Raw genomic sequence first — 23,626 nt, 5'->3', positions numbered from 1 at the left:
GGGCTACCATAAAAGTCCACAAAGGTGATCCAAGATTGTTAAAAATACGCCTAAAAAGTGCCCTCTTCAAAATATGTAGCCGGGGAAAAGAGAGCGTGATCGAGTGAGCTATGCTAGTGGGTATTTTGGTAGTAAGTAACGGGTTACCTAGGAGGAACGAGTTCCATCCTCCTAGGGGTTACTTCCCTCTTCCAAGAACGGGGGTTGGGACTCCAGGCATAGCCCGCTCCATCACGCACTCGACAACGCAAAGCAACTCGCGCCAGCGTGGGAAATAAGGCGGTAACACAGGGCAAATGACGAGTTTAAAAATTGCCTGGTACAGTTCAAAAATTAAATCGGAGGGGGGTCAGTGGTCCACGAGACTACTAAAAAATTCAAGGGTAACCAGAGTCCAGACATTAACTCAACTATTTTAATTACACACTTCTTTAGCTTAGCAGACGACGTGCTCTGGCCAATGGTCACGGACTAGTTTATTTATTCCAAGTCAGGAGGGTCTCTGGCCTAATGTCCAGTTTAAAAAAATCCTTATTTCCCACCCTGACTCGCGCTATAGCGCAAGCAGCTTGCGACGTGTTGCGCGTGATCGAGTAGGCTATGGTCCGGTCAAAAGAAATCTTCAGTTCAGCGTTGTAAATAAGGCGGTGGCACAGGGAAAATGACCAGTTTAAAAATTAAATCGGAGGGTGAGCAGTGGTCCACAGGACCACTAAGGAAATTCTAGGGTAACCAGGGTCCAGACATTATCTCAACTATTTTAATTACCCACTTCTTTAGTTTAGCAGACGCCGCGCCCTGGTCAATGGTCATGGACCAGTTCTTTATTCCAGGGCAGGGGGGTCGCTGGCCCAATGTCTAGTTTTAAAAAAATCCCTATTTCCCACCCTGCTTCAGTTGGGAGTCCTGGAGCTCCTAAAGTCCAGAGATGCATATGACAAGGATTCATTTCTCATAAGCGAGAATGGCCAACTTTGTTGTGTTAGAGACAGCCTGGCAGCCTGGTATTTTTTTACTTCTAAGTCAGCTGGGTTTTCACCTTTAAAAGTTAATACAGCCCTTTGAATTTAAATAATTAGAAATGAGAAATGTTATTAAATGAATAAATCTATACGGTTGCAGTTGTGTCAAAATGAGAGCAATTAAATATGTGTCTTTGATATTTAGCTCTGATAATTTCAGAAAATTAATAAAAAGTAGTGTTATGTATTTAACCAGAATTTATTTTATTGAAATTTATTAATAATTATTTAATTAAATAAATTGTAATACTATTTTATGTTTTAAATTTTACAAATAAAATTCAATATAGTAAGCATAGGGCAAAGGTTATATTGTATTATAAATAGCCAGTGGGATTGATTTTAGCTATATCGCAATTAGAGCTCGACATTTTCTATCCATTATCCACAAATTAGTAATTAATTTGAGTGAAAATAGGTGGATATCTTTTATTAATTGGGAAATAATGCACACACTTTACATTTAAATTTTAGAAGTTAATTTATTATTTACTTTTTGTATGTAATATTCAGCATTAATTTGACTAAGACAATTAACTAATTACCTACGAGGAATTAACTAGTATATATGGTTAAAATTATAATTTAATCGTTTCAAAACTAATATGGTTTTGAACCGGTTTTTGTGATTTAGTTATTAAAATTTGTGATTATTGATTGGTCAATATTGAAAATCAACCAATGGTGGAACTAATTTTTTTTTAAACTCAATGAAACTGAAATATCAATGAACAATCTACTGAAAGAGGTATCAACCTATTATTTTTTTTCAAAAGAAGGTAAATAAGGATTAGATGGCCGCTTGCTGCTTCAAACAAGATTTTTAATCACGAAGAGAATATTTTTTTAATTTTGGTCAAATTTTAGATATTCGGTAACCGAGTTGATATGAATAAAGCTGTTTTTGCTCATGTCTATTTTAAACTTTAATCACAGATTTCGCTTACCATTTTACAAGTATAATAAACACTACTGAAGGACGCAAATCTATCTGTCATCGGTAACGGTGAACAATATAGCAATTTGCCCAATTAATCAGTTTGAACTTCATTTGCACATTTCTACTCGTTAATTTGAAATGTTGCGAGAAATTTGAATGGAATATAAGTAGTTATCTCTTTCAGAAGATAATTGTTGATGTTGATATTAAAATTCATTGAGTTAAAAAAATTGGTATCAGTATTTCAATTAAGCTTTAATATCAACATCGGTTAATTTACGATATGGGCTCATGATGTTAGTTTGTTTATAAGATTAAATCGTTACTTCAAGTGTCACAAGACAATATCTACTCCAAAATCGAGTGTTAGTAACTTTAAAACCATCTCCTCGTCACAGGATATCCGAGGGTGAATTTATTATATCATTGATAGGTGATAATATGACAAGGCGCAATAGCTCAGTCAAGTTTTGGCAAGGCCTAATACCGTTTTGCTTGGCTGCATGTCGCCGTCAAATTCCTTTTAAAGCATAGATCATATAGTATCCACCCTTGATTTTCATTTCGCAACACACGTTGGATTCGTAAACCTCGACACGTACTACGATTAGAAGCATTAAAATGCAAACACAACAACACACTGAGCGTATACATTTTAGTAAATAACAATTCTCACTACAGCTGTTTTCGAGGCTGAAGGAGCGACCGCGGCGATAAAGGAAAAGCCTCCAGCGGAGTCCGGCCAGTAACTTAAAGGGGGTAGTTTCGAGGGAACGAAATTCAAATGCAAGGCGCGTTCCATCAACAAAAAACATTGAATTCGTTTTACGCAATTATAATATTAAAATTTTATACAATTAAATAATATTTAAGAAAACTAAGCACTACTTTCAAAGTCTAAACTTTAAAAATTCGACGATACGAGAAGGCGAAGTAACGGGCAACGAGAGGTAAACAATTTTTTTAAATGGCAAAATTAACGGTAAGCCAAGGCTTAGCGCAATTTCACGGGTTTCACCGCCTTAAAAAAAGTGCCAAGTTTAGAAATAGATTGTGGGACAATAAAAAGTTGGAAAATTATGAAATTGGGCTTATATTAAAGCTTGAAACCTACTTTATATTATATTTAAAATCCATCCATGAGCAAATCCTCAAAATATATGAAAATGACAACGAAAAAGGACCCACTCTCAAATTTTTTCACCTTAAAAAAATGGCGGCCACAAACGGGGTGAAAAAGGGGAAAAGAGCTATTAAAGCAGTCTTATTTCACTATCGATAGGCCATTTCAACCAAAAGGCATTAAGAAAAAACAATCGGATTAATATGACGCAACTAAACGCAAAAAAAGGCCAATTTTGGTCGCGCTGATATTTTCTAGTAAATCAGTCTATCCATGCTTAAATAACGCAGATTGGGGTAATTTTGAAAATTTAAAATTAAACATACTTAAACTTAAAATTAATCAATGAAAGCTAGAAAGCACAAATACTAAATATGAGGCTTTCATTTGAAACCGTTTTCAAATCAAACAAACGTATAGTTATTTCATGACGGCTTCCACAAAAAGGCTATCTGTTAAATTTTTCCCATGTTATTTCTATGGAAAATTTCAGGATTTTCATCAAAATATCGTAAAATTTTTATGGAAATGAAAACCACCCTTAGCAACTTTATTTTTTATAAGAAAAACTAATGGATGGATCTTTTTGAAATTTTAACCACATATTTAGGGCCCGAATTGTAGTTCTGTGGAATTTTTTCAAAGCAGTTAATACGATACAAAAAAAGTTATAACCAATCAAAAAACCATCCTTATACATTGAAGTCGGTATGAGGTCTTATCTAAGAGAGCTATCGCTCTCATAGAATTCAGAACACAAATCTAATATTGAAGAAAAAAATTAACATTCTTCTTAACATGATACAAGATATTAAAATCTTTTGGTGAGTAAGGCCTAAAACCTGTCTCAAATAAAGAAGAAAATAATAATTCCCCAGAGGACCAGTTTCAAAAAAACAGTCGTTCAACTCTTTGTACCCTAGGATTAACACCGAGATGTTTTCACACTAAAAACATTATACGCTATCGATTACAGGGGGAAACAAAGGCTTAAGAAAAACATTAAATGTTCTATGGAATTTATAAGAAAAATCGACATAGAAAATACCGAATCGTTGTCATATTTCATTCATTTCGGTTTAGGGTTTTGGGATTCGAATCACTATTTTTCTCAGAAAGATTCATTTTTCGAGGGGTAATTCACTACATTGCGTGAAAAGTTTGAAAGTATTCCATTGTATTTTTCAATAGGAGAGTTATACACCTTGAAATACGTCATAGACACACGTGGCCGAGGGGGCAGTGGTTCTAAGAAGCTCAGCTCGGTTTATTTCGAAATCTACCACTTCGAGTATGGTGAAAAACAAGGACTAGTTGTCCAGTCCCACTCAATGCGGAGTCTTTGTATCTTGGCGTCACGTGGTGCCTGTGACGTATTTCAAATAATGTTTACTAGGAATTTGAGTGATTATCCCCTCGAATTTACCCTTTTTCGGGGGTATGTTTCTAGGCAATATTTATTTTAGTAAGAGGCAAAAGGTTATTCACGCTCAAAAATGGCCAATAGGGTTTTTCTAGGTTGACAGATGAGGGCGCATAGCGGATCCCACGGCGGCTACAACGTAGCACTACAAAATGAAAACAAAACAACGCGGGAATGCAGCGCCAGTAACTGGTAAACACGACCATTTATCACTTTTACAAACCGGGGCCTTGGCTCACGTAGCTTAGCTTAGAACTTTCCTTAAAGGTTACGACCTTACAAACATCCATTGGTCACAGGTCCAACGTTCAATTATTTGTGTCCTCTACTCAAGTGACATTACATCAATTGTCCCGCCATTTTACAAAGCAATAATAACAATAATTCATATACCTAAGTACTAAAATTCGCAATTAACTAATAAAATTTTAACTCTGGTCTTATTTATTTGTTTTATGAGTTTTCATATTTTTCACGAATTATTGTTGGGTAGTTAACCTTTAACCTTGAAAAAAAATGAGTTATGTCTCTAGAGAAGCGCGAAAACACTCTATAAGTTATCTTTTGTTTGTTGCGATAATTTGGGGGGAGTTGCTTAAAGGACCACCAAGAAGGAATCTCTCTAGTGATAATTGAAAAATGTACCCATAAACGGTGGGGAAACCGAAAAATTCCCATGAAATATGGATTTAAAATTTAAAAGGATTTCATTATGGAATCAGCGGGATGCCTATTCAAAACCCTAAACAGAAAGATTAACTTAAAAGTTCTTAAAGAGTACACTAATTAATTAATTAAGTTAATTGTCATTAATTTAAAGGGCTACTAATAGAAAAAGTCCATTAAGAACTAATTAAAAGTATAAATTTAACCAAGCATTGTTTATAAATTTTTGAAATAAAACGCGATATAACAATTCATCGTGCCATGTCTGACCTTTGAACCGGATAGAATACATAGTTTACACTAAAGGGGGTTATTGCCCCAGTGTTGCCAGAGTCAAAAGATTGTGGTGATAAAGGCTAGCAGTTCAGTTCGACTCAATACTTAAACCAACTTGCCTCACAGAGGCCCTGGCAACACTGCGCTGAAACTAAAGCCGAAATCGTGAAAACTAACTAAAGATTGGAATTGAAAAATAAATTCCATTTAATTCCTAAATATTTCTAATTAAAATGAAAGAGTTATCATTAAAGACAATCTAGACATTAATTTCAAGTTTATGAAACGTCCTTCATTTGAAATGAAGTTTGACCTTTGAACCCGCGATTGGGAGAGAGAGAGAGAGTGGGGGGGGGGTTGGGGGTGTAAAATATAAGTAAAAGGTCAGGATTGATAAGAGTCAGCATAAATCCTCTTGTTTGACGTTAAATAAGGATGTAATTCTTTTATTGGAGCTTGTAAATCTATAGGGAGTCCAAATCGTACCGTGCAAAAAAAACTAAACCTGTTAAATTCTTATCAGCAGCAGCAGCGCCCCCTACAAATCGCAATTAAACTAAAACTCTCATCCATCCCAAGACGAATCTACAATTATAAATAATACCCGGATAACCTTCGATAAATTACTTTGAAAAATAGAACCGAAATCGACTACCAGATAAGCAATCATTAAACGTGTCACTTTACCATTAAAAACACGCCCGAAAAACGACCAATCTAAGAGTGTAACTAATAAAAGGTCATAAATTATTTGGGGGATATAATATACAACACCCGAACTTCTTTGATTTTTCTCGATTTGAGCGCTTTTTCGGTGCCAATGCTATTTTTTTTTTCTGGTCTGGGCTTTAAAGGTGTTGGTACTATCCCATAAATGACTTCAACCCAACCAACTTATCTTGGAATGCCAATTTTTTTCCTTCAAGATAATATTTTATTTCTTTCGAGGTTTTTTCTCCAAAATATATTTCATTTCATCCTAGGCCTATTTTGATTTGCCTTTTTAGATCAAAACTCGAAATTGCATGAAAATATAAATATTTGGTGCAGGGCTTGCCAAAATCAGGGATAGATTTAATTTTAGAAGTAGGAATGGAGCTCAACGGTTAGTATTTAACTATTTACTTCAACCCCTCCGACTCGTAGCCCGGTATAGAGCCCCTCCCTCCAACCAACCAACACGTAACGTAAAGTTTAACTTATATCTTATTGGCTGGCTCACTTAAACCCTACGTTTTGATATGACGTTGCTGACGGGGACGGCGAAAAATTAAATACGTAATTCCTTTTTACCTCTGTCGCTATGACCCTCCCGCCTCTTCTTTCATACCCCCCCCCTCCCGTCCCGGGGGGAAAGGGGGTCCGGGACTTTGACTCGCGCGCGCCCAGATATTACTCTGTTCTCCATTCCTACTTCTAAAATTAAATCTATCCCCGCCAAAATATATTAATAATAATAATAATAATACTTCATTATTAATTTTAGTATTTTAAATTCTTAAAATAAATAATAAAGTCGAGTATTTTTAAATAGATATAGGAAATAAATATTAAAATGTAACGAATGTCATCCAAGCCCCCTTTTTAGCGCAAACTATCAATACCTATTTGCCTTTCATAGCAAAAAAACACGAGTCGAATCAATGGTAATATATTCAAATTTGGGCGCTGTCCTGTTTGAAAGTTAACCAACCACCAATTCCTGACGCAATATTTAGTCTGGCAAATAAACTTGTCATATTTAAAGGAAGCGCTCCCAAAATACCAAATACAGGCTATTCTTTGGATGCCACCAACCCCAAGCAAGCTCAACATAGTCTTCAAGTACTTTACAAAAACGAAAAAAACTATCCATCATTGTACAACAACCGTACCTCCAGCTGAGTTCTTTATACCTATGTAGCTACGCTTATAGTTATTTCCTAATACAACTCCCCAATCATGAACTTGATAAACACTACTTGTTTTTTTTCTAAGGAGATTTAGCATGGCGTATTCATCCGCCACTTTCAATTGGTTACGAGCAAGAGTAAGCCGGAAGAAGAAGAACTTATCCGTTGTGGCGATTTTAAATACAGATAACCCGTAAGTAATCACGTGGTACCACCTAATCCGTCACTTTTTATTTTATTTTGTTACGTAACGTTGTAAAATAGACCAATTCATATATTTCATAGAGAGAAGTGTGTGCTGGTGTGTTGAACATTAAAGACGGTAGATGGAGTCACAATATACCCATAACTCTAGAAGCTTTTTGGGAATTGTGGCTCCATCTAGAGTTATATGTTACCATTTCTGTTCTTACCTTTTAATTACCAGCTCTGATTCCTAGTACACAATAAAGGGGGGGGGGCTTACACTACCTGTTCAAATGTAGAGTTAGATTACAACCCTACTTTTCATCTTATGTAATATACGAATTCGTCTATTTAAATTTTAAAACACACCAAGTGGCAAGTTAATTCTTTTCTGACCGTTGAAATCCGAAAATCATAAAATCCGACTTTTAAAATCGCTCTTAACTATTTTTCACTCCAAAGGAGCATTCTTTAAGATAATAAACAACTTCGGGGCTAATATTTTTGAGACCTATTCTAGCGTTTATAATAAAAATTAATCGTTTGCTGAGGAAGTGGAACCAGAAACTCATAAAAGCGTAGCTAACTGGCAAAAAAAAAAATGGATTTATTTTCCACACAAGAACTCGGGAGAAGACGCTTTAGTTTCACCCCAAAAAACAAAAACTAGATATTGAGAAAAATAATTTGTGCATTTGTCATAGATGGATGTAGGGGGAGTGGCCCAGTGACGTAGACAAATCGGCCTGACGCATGCGCTCTAAAATATAACATAACACTAACATTAACAAAAACAGAGAAAAAATCGAACGGCAAATGCATTTTGTTTTCGCTTACTCTTTGAATTAATCTAAATTCTCTGACGCTGTACAACGACCTCCGATTATTTTAAATTAATTAGTATTAATATTAATATTAATATAAACACGTGCTTGAATATGGGATTTTGGGCATGACTAGAGATGTGAAATTACCGTCATTTTTAAAAATGGTAATTTACCGGGTAAATTACCGAAAAATTACCCGTAAATTACCGACTAAAATTATGAAATTACCGTAAAATTACCGTAATTTATGGTATTTTATGTTTTAACAGGCATATTACCGCGGTAATTGTTGTAATTTACCAGTAAATTACCGACTAAAATTTCGAAATTACCGTAATTTATGGTAGTATTTTATCCGCGGTAATTTTGTTGTAATTTACCGGTAAATTACCATTCTAAAATTACGGTAAGATATAAATCTGTAATTTACGCGGTATTTGGTAAATTACCGGTAATTTACGGACGGTAAATTACCGACTCGCATCTCTAGGCATGACCACCTGGGAATCGAATTCCATTAAGTGTTAGACCCCTCGGTCTAAACCATACCGTACTAAATTTAAATTCACGAGCTTAGGTTTAATTTTACAATCTGAGGGTTTAAAAAAAAATATATAGAGAGAATAATGTTATCTAGATCATTTGAAATAAAATAGCGAGCTACGTAAGATTAATCCTCCACCAGGTGGCGGGTACAGGGCGCTCGCTAATGTATTAAGACCGCCCTCTAGTGGCAACGGGCCATATCACTAATTTTACGCTTGAATTTTGCGGCTTAGAACAAAGGAGATCTGTGTTTTTATTATTATTACAATGTGGTCGGTTGGTCAGCCCCTCCTCAGATTTGGGGAATTCTTTAACGGTGTTCCCCGAGATCTTAAGCACCTGACTATTGTTTCAAACACGTTTCGAATTACCCCGCTATTACCGAAACAAGATTAAGAATGCATCCCTTTACATGAGAATGGACAAACTTAACTTATTCCTTCTTTTTTTTAAATTGAATTTGGCTTTCGTCAGAAGTAACCTAACAAAAATAAGTATGAACAGCGCACTTCAAGTTAAAAGTTTAGGAGCTATCTCAGAATCCTTTGTGTGACGTCACCTATGCATAGAACCAAAGAGGTACCAAACATGGCCGCCCACTGCCAAAGCTAAGCCCATGACGTTTTACCTAGGCACTGACGTCACAAATGACATAGCTCTATTGACAGTCATTTGTGACGTGTGTTATCTACAGCAGACTGAATTAAGCTGGTAGAATTCTGTAGTTCGATTCAGTACTGGATCATTCAGTTCCAAACCTGAATGAATGCAGGAGATGCCAGTAATAACAAAATAATTGGCAACCCTGTCCCTGAAGCGCATGCGCAGTTCAAATAGATCATTCAGTTCCAAAATCCGTCCTGCATACGGGATATGCTCTAATAACAAATTATTGGCAACCCTGTCCCTGAAGCGCATGCGCAGTTAAAGTTAATAAACGGGGGTTAGGAAATCAACTTCTCTAACACCTTTAAGTGTTCACTACCTTCTTTTGGCACAATTTAGAACGTCATACTTTTGGTTGTTATATCACTTAGGGTTACACGCACGTTCGCATTGTATTATTATTATTATTAGAGGTATCAGGAATCGAGGATTTCTTTCCCTTCTTGGTTGGGTTGAGCGTAACGAATTTGTACAAGATAGGGGAACAGCTCGTAAATCACCAAAAGTCAACCCTAAAACACTACATATGTTAAAGTTACGCTTTGAACGCAGCCACCTCAGTCACGGTGAAAAGATAATCGTTCCCAGAATCCCTCGCTCACTCGCTCGCTCGCGTCCGTGCCACTTTGATATTTCATCTTTAAAGGGTTTCGAATGTATCGCCTTAACCTAGAATTATCACGCGTCAACATTTGGCTCTACTTTAAAACTTTAACAAATAAAAATAATTATTTTTAATTTTCTACAGTTATAATGAAGATATTCTATAGAATCAGAGTTCCGAGCCTCCAAAGTTTAGTGTAATGCTATTCCTATGGAGGGGGGTTGTTTGTTTATGTTTTGCTTAATTGCTCGGCCCCTGTTTGTCGTAGCCCTAAGTTTTTAGTATGGTTGGATGGGGGACAAATAGAACTATAACATGCTCAAAGGACATCCCCTTATCTCTAATAGAACCAGAGTTACGAGCCCCCAAAGTTCAGTGTTAAAAATCAAAAGTAACCTAATAACAATAAGTGAGACAAAAAATGAGTTGACGAAGATATTGAGGTAGCCTCAAGTTTAAAGTATCCTTGTATGGGGGGCATAGAGGACTATAACATATTCAAAGGAGATCCCCGTAGCTGTAATAGAACAAGAGTTATGAGCCTCCAAAGTTTAGCGTAAAAATCATAAGTAACATAATAACAATAAGTGAGACGATACCATAAGTTGACGAACATTTCGCTTAATTACTCGGCCCCTGTTTGTCGTAACCCTAAGTTTTTAGTATAGTTAAATGGGGGACAAATTGGACTATAACATACTCAAAGGACATCCCCGTATCTCAAGTACAACCAGAGTTACGAGCCTCCAAAGTTGGGAGTGATGCTATTCCTAAGGCATGTTTTTGAACATTTTGCTTAATTACTCGGCCCTTGTTTGTCGTAGCCCTAAGTTTTTAGTATGGTTGAATGGGGGACAAATTGGACTACAACATAATCAAAGGACATCCCCGTAACTCTAGTACAACCAGAGTTATAGGTCTCCAAAGTTGGATGTGACGCTATTCCTATAACATGTTTCTTTACGTTTTGCTTAATTACTCGGCCCTTGTTTGTCGTAGCCCTAAGTTTTTAGTATGGTTGAATGGGGGACAAATTGGAGTATAATATACTCAAAGAGTCAAAGGACATCCCCGTATCTCATAATTTTTGAATGTCAAAATTTGTTTTTTGAAAGTCAATTTTTTTTTTTCAAAGTTAAAAATCCAAATTGTTTATTTATAAATCTTTAATTTAAAAATTCAAATTAATTACGGTTTCAAAGCAATCGCTCTAAAAACTAAACTTATCCGCGATTAATCATTTTACTTAAAACTTAAAAAATATATATTCTTGGAAAATTCAACCCACGCTTAAAAGAACCGAACCAAACCCGTCCTAACTCCTAGGTCCGATGTAACTAAAAATGTAGAAAATATTAGTAGAAAAAAACCACCCAGAAAAAGATAAGAAATGATCCGTGTAACCACCAAGAGAGTAAAATTGAAATTATCAACATTGAGATGGAACCCAGCATGGAGAAAAATATCTATGAAAAGTTGCATTTTTTTTTTCAAAAGCGTAAGAAAAAAACCTTATTTCATACAATTTTGATTGAATACCCTAACACCACTTCAAACCCTCAAAAATGGGGGAAAAAACGGGGGGAGGGGTCAGATAGAAACCCGTCCGCAAATAGAGTCCATTTCCTATACAATTTAAAGGGAGTATCACCCTGCTTTGCTTAAATATTCGACACAAAGATAAATTTGAAATATTTCTAATTTTAATATTTTTTTCTATTCAAATACCACGTGATCAAAAGGGAATATCACCCCCGTCTTGAGCTTAAGTTCTAAACTAGCTAATAGAGCCGATTTCCTATAGAATTTAAAGGGAGTATCACCCTACTTAGCTTAAACATTCGTAAAGAAAAAAAAATTAAAATTGAAATATTTCAAATTTTAATTTTTTCTTTCTATTCAAATACCACGTGATTTAAAGGGAATATCACCCCCGTCTTAAGCTTAAGTTCTAAATTAGCAAATAGAGCCGATTTCCTATAGAATTTAAAGGGAGTATCACCCTGTTTAGCTTTAATATTCGTAAGAAAAAAAATTCGAATATTTCTAATTTTAATTTTTTTTATATTCAAATACCACGTGATCTAAAGGGAATATCACCTCCGTCTTGAGCTTAAGTTCTAAACTACATTGAATAAATAATACCCAATCATTTAAGTATAATTAACTTAATTATTTTAGGTGCCAGATTAATTTTAAATTAAATTTAAAAAAAAATTGTTCTAAAGGATATTTTAGTAATTTAAGTTTTATATTCTCAGGCTATACAATAAATAGTTGGAGGAGGAAGGTGGGGGTGGGGGTATTGGCGGCCATTACGTGGGTACATCGGGAAGTGAGGTTAAGGCGGGGGGTTACTAGGAAGGGGTGCTCTTTATACTGGGAGCCAGGCAGCCATCAAGCTATTCCAATATTAATATTTTTCATTTTGTCATAACGATGATTGATGATGCAATCAGTCAGAATATTGCTTGTTAAGATGCCACTCGTTAAATAGCCCCTCCCCCCCCCCTCAGGACCCCCACATCAAACGTCCGAGTCAAGAAGCTATCCTTAAATTATTTTCGCACTGTCCATCTAGAAATGGCACTCAATACCTTCAAACCCAACTAAAATGATACGAAAAATAACCCCAACTGTCATTAGTTCATCGTAAATTTATTTAGTGGTGGCACTTTCCCCCCTTTCATTGTATAAATGTCTACGGAGAATTTATATTAAGTGTCATTAATAATTACTTTTGAAGAAAATATTAATTGAAAAAATTCTAAGCTTAGTTGAAAATTCTTCAATATATTTATTTATTTTTAAGAAGTTGTAAATTTTTTTTTTATTTTTTATTAATTTTAAGGTAAAGGTGTTCTCGCGCCACCTGGAGTTTAATTAAAGAACTAACTCGTTAATGTTAATGTTAATGTTAATTTTAATTTAATTTAGGTTTTATTATAAAAATTTTAAGTTTTTTTTTTTTAAATTTTAAGTTAAACGTATTCTCGCGCCACCTGAAGTTTAATTAAAGAACTAACTCGTTAATGTTAATGTTAATTTTAATTTTAATTTAGGTTTTATTATAAAAACTTCATGAAAATAAATCCAGAAACCAGAAAATAAATGGTCGTATCGCAATTATTAAAAAAGACATTCTAAATTTCAAAATTAATTCAAATTAAATTATAATTATTAAAACTAAATTCAGTTAATTAAAGTCTATTTTAATTTAATTTAGTTTTTATTATAAAAACTTTATGAAAATAAATCCAGAAACCAGAAAATAAATGGTCGTATCGCAATGATTAAAAACGACATTCTAAATTTCAAAATTAATTCAAATTAAATTATAATTATTAAAACTAAATTCAGTTAATTAAAGTCTATTTTAATTTAATTTAGTTTTTATTATAAAAACTTTATGAAAATAAATCCAGAAACCAGAAAATAAATGGTCGTATCGCAATTATTAAAAACGACATTCTAAATTTCAAAATTAATTCAAATTAAATTATAATCATTAAAATTAAATTTAAATTAACCAAAAGTCTTACGAATCTAACGCGCGAAAAAACCCAACTCCAGAAAAAGATGATTTAGGATTTTGAATTTCCATTCTGGGATTTTTATTAAATTTTAGAAAATCCATTTTGATAACGGAATTTTGTCGTAATTCGGCTAAAATATTCTTTTAATTAATAAATATAATTAAACTAAGATTAAAATTATCATACCGCATTGAGTGCCACGAATCAATGATAAACATATCACGGCCGAAGCTAAACCTAACCAAACTGTTAAATTCATAACTGAATATGTGAATTTACCAAAAATGTAATAAAAACAGTAAAACACGTGTGAAAAATACTCTAAAAGGTCCTTGCACTTTTCTAAACAACTATGCCTACATCTACATCTACACGTTGTGTTCTAAACCCCGCCCATTTAATTACCAATTTTAACTCCATAATTAGCCACAAACACGACACTTTTAATTATTATTTACGGAAATATATTAAAAATAATATAGACACCGAAAATAATTTAAAAATCATTAAAGAAATATTATTTTCAGACTTCGATCGCATTTTAGCTCCGAGGCAAAATTAAAATGTTTAATTAACATTGCAAAAAAGGATGGCTTTAACGAGATCCGTTATAGCCGGTGCAATACGGTAGATGTTAAGCGAAACTCTGCGATATTTAATTTCAAATTAATTAATTAATTAATTAATTAATATTAAGTAGAATTAACTTCAAATTAAAATTAAAATTAATTACGTATTAACTAATTCAGTAACTTGAGAAGAAGAAAAGAACGCTTTTGAAGGTTGACGTGAATTTTTGAGGACCCTTAATGGTTTTCTCCAGTCCAGAATATAACCCGGTTTCCATTCTAATTTAATTTTAATTGAGATTAAGATTAATTAGCATTAAGATGATATTAAAAATCGTACCAGCACCAAGTAACGTGCACGCGATAAATAGTTCATTTAGAAACTAATAAACCCCCAATTTCCAATTAGAAATCAACCTTCGTAAAACCTTTTTATGAAATTTAATTAAGTTTAATTATAACTCATTAACATCGTTAAAAAATGATTCCAAATTTAAACAAGTCATAAAGATATTCAAAATATTGTTAAGCATCGGTTTAAGTCGATAGAATCCCATAGATACGCTATTAAAATTAAAATTAAAATTTAATTAAAATCATTTTAATTATAATTAAAATTAAAAGCTTGTTTAATTCTTACGCGTTAGTTATTTGCGCTAATCCAACAGAATCAAAAAAAGGTTTTGAAGGTTGAACGTCCAACTTTGGATTTTTGTGAAAATGTAACGGTGATGCTTTGATCCAATTTAATTCGTATCTTAATTGGCCTTAATTTTAATTACATTAAATTTAATTAAAAAAAACCTAAACCTGTGCGGAGACCCAAAAAAAAACCACGTGCAAAATTAAAAGCAAAATATTAAAAAATGCCTTACCAGAGTTTGAAACATTAAGAATTAAAATTAAAATTAAAAGTAAGAAAAATTTTGTTGAATTCATTTTAATTTAATTGCGATTAAAAATTAATAATAATAGTAATATTAAAAGATGAACCGTTTAGTACCACGTGTTATTTTCGTATGAACTTCCGTTATTGGCTGATGACAACTTTCTAGTTTTATATAAACAGGAAGTGACGTCATTTTTTTAAAATACGACTCATTTTTTAGAAGAAGAAAAAATAATTATAATTTTCTAATTAATTAAATCATTGTTTAAGATTTCAAGATATTAGGGACTCATTCATTCTACTAAGATTTCAAAGGGAATATGAAATCCCTTCTTTTCACATTTTCACGTATTTTCCGAAATCATTATAGAACATGCTGGGTTTATGCAAGGAAGTTTTTGGCACGTGAGGAGCATGAAGCGCGTGAACTTCCTCTAATTTGGCGGGAATTTTAGGCGCCTTCTCATTGGCTAATAATTTAGCCCTTGACGAAACCAAAATTTCGCGATTGTCATCATGATTCCTTAATCTGACAACTATTAATTTTAATTATTTAAATTAATTTAACGATGTTTTTTAAGTTTAAATTAATGAACCTACGTACCAGTTCTGGGATTAACGAAATAAACCGATAGCAAAAAGCAAATCGCGAAAAATATTAATTTGACGTTCATAGTTTATGGGGAATAAATCGTTATGGCGAGTGTTTTGGTGCAGGGATAATTTTGCAACCGGTAAGGTCAAAGTTCAAAATATACAGGTGTTGTTAGAAGTGAAACAAACGCGGAAATCGAATGTGAAAAACATGTTTACCAAACCCTATAAGTTACAACTTACAAGTACTCATTTCAAACCGCAATTTATAATAGAGTAATGGCAGTTCTCGCTTTAAACTACAATATTTTATACGAGGATTTACCATAAGGTGACACTACTGTCACTCACGATTTCCGGTTGAAATTATTTCACGTAAAATTTAAATAAATAAATAAATAAATATTAAACAAAAAATAAAAGTACAAAATATTTTTAATCTCCACCAGATAATGTTCCAATTAATTTAGGTATAAAATTAAAAACCCCTTCGATTAAAGCTTTCAATGTTCCTTCATTACGATTTAACGCTAAGCCAACTCTAAAAATTTATAATTAAAATTAATATTTTGTATCGCGATTTAATTGAAATATAAAATATTAATTAATTTAATTAAGAACTCACGAATTAATAAAAGCGGGATCAAATCGTTTCTTACGAATATTAATCTTCGATCCGTCATAATTATTTTTGTTAATTACTATATAATAATTATATTTAATTTTAATTAATTTGAAAATAATATTAAAAAAAAATAATTAATTATGCAAAATAAATTTTTAGAATTGGCGTTGGTTAATATTAATATTTAATATTTAATTTTTTAATTATCTATTATTGGACTCAGGAGTCGGAATCCCCTCCGGTAAATTTGGATATTAAGGAACCAAAATCAATTCCAGAAAATAATCCCAATAATTTCGGTAAAAATTCGAAAACAGCGTCAATTAGCGTCTGGACCGTATCTTCATTGCGAAAGAAAGCTAATCCCGCGCTATACAAAATAATTATTTTAATAATTAACTTTAATCGCGATTAAATTAAAACCTTTCAAACTTACGAATTAATAAATGCGGGATCGCTACGTTTATTTCTTAAAACAGAAAGTTGAAAATTTTCATGCGAATTTTGATTTTTATGCAAATTTTGATTTTTAAGGGCGTTGTAACGGTTCTCCAACGCCGCCGCGTAATGACCGACTAAATTTAATTAAAATGAAATTTAACTAATTTATTTTGCATAATTATTCGATTAATTTTTAATTTTAAAGGGATAATGAAGGAACTCACCGCTTCTACATTGACATATTTCTAATATTAAGAAAATTATGGCGAACAAGAAAATGAAATTCATTTTTTTACTTTGCTCGCGCCTTAACTTAAAAATTGTAATTCCGCGAATAACAACCTGATAGCTAGCTAAGCCTGTAATCTGCAGTGCAGAATTTTTCAGGTTAGTGTTACCTGGCTGAAAAGCGTAACTTCCGGTGTACACCTATACCGTACCGCCGCGTGTTGCGTTATGGTACAGAATAAAGTATTTAACTTGACTCTATGTGCTTTAATTCGAGGGGGTAGACACTTGAGAACTCAGGTGTACAATATGACTTGAACTCAATGTACAGTCAAAGCTGAACTGTTGAGTTCCGAAGGATTTGAACTCAATGTACAGTCAAAGCTGAACTGTGAGTTCCGAAGGATTTGAACTCAATGTACAGTCAAAGCTGAACTGTGAGTTCCGAAGGATTTGAACTCAATGTACAGTCAAAGCTGAACTGTGAGTTCCGAAGGATTTGAACTCAATGTACAGTCAAAGCTGAACTGTGAGTTCCGAAGGATTTGAACTCAATGTACAGTCAAAGCTGAACTGTGAGTTCCGAAGGATTTGAACTCAAGGCACTGTCAAAGCTGAACTCTTTTGAACTCAGGTGTACACAGAGATCCAGAGTGTCTACCCCCTCGAATTTAATTAACATATTTACTTAAATAAATAAATAAATAGCTTAGATATGAATGTAAAATTTACTCGAGTACTTTTTCTGAACATCCAAGACACGTTTAAAAATAAAATAACCCCCGTTCATGAAAAATGACATAAATTAAACTTCAACACCACCACTTTCTTTCACCTTAGGTGAAATTATTGTTATAGCTATAGACGAGGAAAAGAATGGCGGTTAGCTCTGCAGAACACGGTTTTAAACTAATTGTTTTTAAATCGCCGCTGTTATTAGGACTTACGCGTCGAGGAGATAATGTCTTTATTTCAGAAACCTATTTCCCTCGGCTAAATTACTTTTCCTAATCGTTAAATATGAACGCAGTTTTCGTAGGTAGCAGCTAATGATTTAACTTAATTGTCTGAACAGGAAAAACAGTGGCTCTCAACTTCTCATGCAAGCTTTTTCTTTCATTATTCCGAAATGATTGACTGATTTTAAAAGATTGTATATAACTCCAGTAATTTAGATATTAAGATATTGATTAAAATCCTTTCAAGGATTTAAGGATCTATTGTCATTTATCCTATAATATTTATACCGAAATAAACATGGATTTACACTCAATGTATGTCGAAAATCATCATCTTAAGGGGGCAAGGGGTCACGACCTGATGTGGCGCAACTTTGTGACGCTGTAACTCTAGTTTAATTCATTTTCCAGGGAAATCCCTCGAGTATGTGATAGCCCTAAATGTATTCCATGGAAGAGTACTAAATAAGTGGTCCTACATCTAACAGATGTCGAAAATCATGAGCTTAAGGGGGCAAGGGGTCACGACCTGAAGTGGCGCAACTTTGTGACGCTATTACTCTAGTTTAATTAATTTTCCAGGGAAATACCTCGAGTATGTGATAGCCCTAAATGTATTCTACCGAAGAGTACTAAATAAGTGGTCCTACATCTAACAGATGTCGAAAATCATGAGCTTAAGGGGGCAAGGGGTCACGACCTGTAATGGCGCAACTTTGTGACGCTATAACTCTAGTTTCCAGGGAAATCCCTCGAGTATGTGATAGCCCTAAAGGTATTCTAAGGAACAGTACTAAATACGTGGTCCTAGACCACCAATCAGGTGCCGAGAAAATGAAGTATATTTACAGAGACCCCAAAAATTAATTCAAAGGGATGTCAAAACGTGCTGTTGATTTTAAAACAAAACGAAATTGGTAACGAATTTCATCATCAGGTAGGTCATGTTCACGAGAAGTATACCCGTGAACTAAGAAAATCCGCTACGCCAAGATATTTCGCGTCTAAAAGATTTCCCTTTGATGTTTAGCGCCAGCCAGCAGCGGGCCGTCAGTAAGAGTATAAGACCGCTTCATTTGGGTAAAATTTTTGGTAGGGGCCACAAACTAAAAATTAAGCATTAAACCCCGTCCCGCGTACTCAGCTATAGTATAGCATAGGGTCTACGTTTTTCAAGGTAATTAGACTCGCATGGTCAGCCTCCCGTAATATCAGCCTAATTTCAAATTGTTTTACATGAATTTCAAAATTAAAGTATATTCATGATATCGTTGGAATTTCGGGGAAAAAATAAATTATACAAAACGATACTACGTATATTCGTGATTCGGCGAGTGCCGAGCGATTATTTATAAGCCGAACCCCGAGCAAGTATAGATAGCAGCGTCTTAGTTGTCAAGTTTCGGACTTGATTATAAAAATATTAATTTAAAATAACCCCATTGAATTAACTAATTATAAATTCACAAAATAACCCAAATTAACTAATTATAAATTCACAAAATAACCCAAATTAACTAATTATAAATTCACAAAATAACCCAAATTAACTAATTATAAATTCACAAAATAACCCAAATTAACTAATTATAAATTCACAAAATAACCCAAATTAACTAATTATAAATTCACAGCATGTTTTTCCCCCAAATAATAATTTAACCCATTTGCTAATAGCAGCAATAAAACTGATAATGTTATCAGTAAGGTATGTTTCTAAACCTGAATAAATTTTCAATTTAAATCGAATGGTTTCGTGGACAGTCGTAGCCAATGGATTTTAAGCTTTCAAATACCTTTTTTTTTTTTTTGAAACGGAAATAAGCCTAATTTTTTTATCTTTTCGGTTTTGCGAGTAAATGATTTGCAGGTAGGGCAATCGCGAATGCCGCGTCAATTACAAGATTAATTAGCGGATATAAAGTTGGCAAACTTGCCACGAACATAATAATGAATATGTTCTATAGCCATAATAATAATAAATTAAAAAGAAAGACGACTTACATGTGATTTTCGGCGTTCCATCTTATGGGGTATTGTTTCCAGCATTCCACCATGTACGAAGTATCCATTGTCCAAACGCGTAAAGCGGCCATTGTCCATAATAATGTGCTCCATTTCGATATCCGACGAATTTCACACAATAACATGTTGATTTTCATCCAATAAATAAACATATTTCCTACAATAATAGAATTTAACATTATATTTACAGTTTCAAATAAAATAAAATTGACTTTAAAAATTAATAAAGTTGTGGCTCAGATAAAAAAAAAACCCCAATCGAAAAATTCACGTGACCTTTGGATAAGTCGAAAAAATTGCACGAGAACTTCTCGAATAATACACGTGACCTTTGGATAAGTTAAAAAATCGCACGAGAACTTTTCTAATATTGCACGTGACTTTTGGATAAGTTAAAAATCGCACGAGAACTTTTCTAATATTGCACGTGCGTTTGGATAAGTCGTAAATCGCACGAGAACTTCTCGAATAATGCACGTGACCTTTGGATAAGTTAAAAAAATTGCACGAGAACTTCTCTCAAATATTGCACGTGAAGATAATATATATATATAGATAATTTCACGCGCTAAATTTATAAATATAAATTTTCTTTCCATAGAACGTAACTCGAGTATATTTTATCTGAACCAAGGTAATAAATATATTACACGGAATTATTTCTACACGCGCGTGCAACCGACTATAAAATTTACACGAAATAAACCGAACTGACGAACATTATTATTATAAAAGGTAGACACTACAGTAAAGCGCAAAATATACGAATTAATCAGGTGGACAAAAAGAGGATCTTAGAGAGAGACAAATCTTAAATATAGTTAGGTCTATACTGACTGGGTATTTGACTGGGTTTCATTTTACTCGAAGGGAGCGCGGGCTAGAGGAAAAGAAATTAAGCCCCGCCTGTCCGATTTCCAGCGACCATCCCCCCGTCATGGCGTAATAGCAGACCCCCAGCTGACGTAATACAAACCCCCCTTGCCCAGCAGCCTTGGGTGCCCCTACTACATTCGATTCTCGCGTGCATGCACCTAAGCTAACATTTGGTAACCTCCCTTACATTGAAGAACTAAGAGTGTAAGCCAAGATTCAACCGGAGTTTGCCATTCCTCTACCTTATAAGCCGGCAAAGACACTGGGAAAAGATTTGATCATTTGGTGGTTCTTTTTTATGAAATAAGAGACAAGGATTTATGTTATGTTTGAGAACCAGTTTTCATTTACTTTTGGCTTCGTTGCATGGGCTACACTTAAAAACGCATACCGGTACTTCTTTAATTAAGGGCAATTAATTATAGCTAATTTTAATAATCGCCTGATCAAAACTAAATCAATAAATTATTTATTTATTATATTTAAATTATTTATTTATTATATTTAAATTATTTATTTATTATATTTAAATTATTTATTTATTATATTTAAATTATTTATTTATTATATTTCAATTATTTATTTATTATATTTCAATTATTTATTTATTATATTTCAATTATTTATTTATTATATTTAAATTATTTATTTATTATATTTAAATTATTTATTTATTATATTTAAATTATTTATTTATTATATTTAAATTATTTATTTATTATATTTAAATTATTTATTTATTATATTTAAATTATTTATTTATTATATTTAAATTATTTATTTATTATATTTAAATTATTTATTTATTATATTTACAGGGCTCCCACCAAAATCTTAAAAAAAAGTAGGGAAATAGGGGATTTTTTAGGCTAGAAATAGGGTGAAATAGGCACCGAAATTTTTAAACTAGGGACCAAATAGGAACCAAAATGGGATCTTTATTTGAACTTATATTTTCACAAAATGACAAAGTCAGATATTTGTAAAAATATTTTATCATAAAACTGACTTAGTTTTTGTTTATTACATTACTATGTTTTATCTTTCACAATTCTATCACACTTAACAACCAGTCTTTTTTCGTTTTTCAACGAAATAAGAAATATAAACATAGAAATTGGACTTTGGGTTGAATACAGGGTGATTCTAAAATGGTGGTATAACCGAACTACTGCGGGTTCTATGAGCGATTTTAAGTCGAAAATGTTCTATGGCATTTTGTCATCCAGGCCACCGTTTAAAAGTTATGATAAGAATCATTTACGGATGACCCCTTAAAATTAATTAAATTAATCAAAAGCCCAGCGGGTTGAATACATTTTTAAGGGGACTCACGTGTTTAGTAAGAATTGTTGGGAAGATCGTAGTCACGAGACTTTAGCACAGTAAAAGGCTGCACGTGCCATTACAAAATGTTTAAATGTTGGCGCGCGACGGCGAGTATCAGTTTGAAATTTCAAGAAAACCAAGGCTTAGCTCAAAAACACAAACAGCTTTAATACCCTTCCAAATTCCAACTGACTTTACAGTTAGTTGCAATCCGGCCACGAAAGCAAACAAAAGCCAGCGATTCATCAAGTTTTGAGAATCGAATGTGAGAACATCTAGTCAGACTCTCATTCCATGAGGCAGAACACGCTACACCGCCAAAAACTGACATTTAGTTGATTTCTTAATTTGGCTTCTGACTTTACAATTTTTACGTTACATTGCAGTAGAGCCCGTGTGTTCCGTAACTTCTTACTCCATTGACGATCAAATTGTTAAAATTAAGTTTTGATCCGCTTTAAACAAAAATACGTGTAATTTTGCTTGAAAAGCTTCACTTCTTTTTGCGATTCTCAGAAGAGAGTGGAAATAACATTAAAACCTTTGTTGATTGTTTGTTAGGTTTTTCTCAATTCGGCATGAATCTTCCCATTTGAACCCATTTTCAAGCTTACATTGGTGGAGGACTTCTTTATGGAGTTCACGGGGAAGTAAATCGCGCGCGCGATTACTAAACACGTGAGTCCCCTTAAAAAATGTATTCAACCCGATGGGCTTTTGATTAATTTAATTAATTTTAAGGGGTCATCCGTAAATGATTCTTATCATAACTTTTAAACGGTGGCCTGGATGACAAAATGCCATAGAACATTTTCGACTTAAAATCGCTCATAGAACCCGCAGTAGTTCGGTTATACCACCATTTTAGAATCACCCTGTATTATAAGCTGATGGCACATTAAACTAGGAATATGGTGATTTAGGGACCAAATCACAATTCTATGGTGGTTTAGGGACCTCAAAAGAAAGTAGGGGGTTTTAGGTATTTTAGGGACATGGTGGGAGCCCTGTATTTAAATTAAACTTTAACGACCCCAACCTATAGAGCTATTTCAGTGGGGGAAAAATTTCGTCTGCTACGAAAATTGGGCCTGCCTTTGAGTGTAGAGGGCGGCCATTTTATGAGGGTTTCTCTATGGGCAAATAGCATTGGTGACGGAGCCATTACCCCCTCTGAAATAGCTCTATACTTAATTAATTTTAATTTGTTAAAACTATTAGCAGAAGTAATTAATACCTTATTAACTAACCATCATTATTAGGGTAACGAAGCTGGGCCGAGACCACGTTGTCTCAAATTTGACTACAAAGTGCTAACCGCGCCATAAAAAGGGGGGAGGGGGAGTGGCAGATAATTAAAAGAAATATTCAATTGGACTTCGAA

At 33.5% G+C, this 23,626-nt stretch overlaps 1 protein-coding gene and 2 long non-coding RNA genes across 3 annotated transcripts in view; all 3 read right to left on the bottom strand.

Annotated features, from left to right (window-relative positions):
- LOC149597169 (uncharacterized) overlaps positions 1-20,170 on the bottom strand; it is a 267,950-nt gene extending 247,780 nt beyond the window's left edge. The window contains exon 1 of the mRNA XM_089861126.1: positions 20,017-20,170. Within this exon, the coding sequence (XP_089717252.1) occupies positions 20,017-20,162 (146 nt within the window). The 5' untranslated portion in view covers positions 20,163-20,170. The remainder of the gene's footprint in view (positions 1-20,016) is intronic.
- LOC149597170 (uncharacterized) lies at positions 1,203-3,829 on the bottom strand. Its single transcript, XR_016379307.1, has 2 exons — positions 3,077-3,829; positions 1,203-2,983 (listed from the first exon to the last, which is right to left on the bottom strand). It is a non-coding gene; the product is annotated as an uncharacterized LOC149597170 (long non-coding RNA).
- A 1,663-nt stretch (positions 20,171-21,833) lies between the features above and the next one.
- On the bottom strand, positions 21,834-23,259 carry LOC149597168 (uncharacterized). The gene is made up of 2 exons (XR_016379272.1): positions 22,249-23,259; positions 21,834-22,186 (listed from the first exon to the last, which is right to left on the bottom strand). It is a non-coding gene; the product is annotated as an uncharacterized LOC149597168 (long non-coding RNA).
- Positions 23,260-23,626: the final 367 nt, after the last annotated feature.

The sequence above is a fragment of the Phalangium opilio genome, unplaced genomic scaffold, assembly GCF_054372755.1.
Source record: "Phalangium opilio isolate 3A_F unplaced genomic scaffold, DU_Popi_V2 ptg000369l_1, whole genome shotgun sequence".
In the NCBI taxonomy this organism is placed as follows: domain Eukaryota; kingdom Metazoa; phylum Arthropoda; class Arachnida; order Opiliones; family Phalangiidae; genus Phalangium; species Phalangium opilio.
Note: the sequence above shows the minus strand (reverse complement) of the source record. Positions and strands in the feature narration are given on the sequence as shown.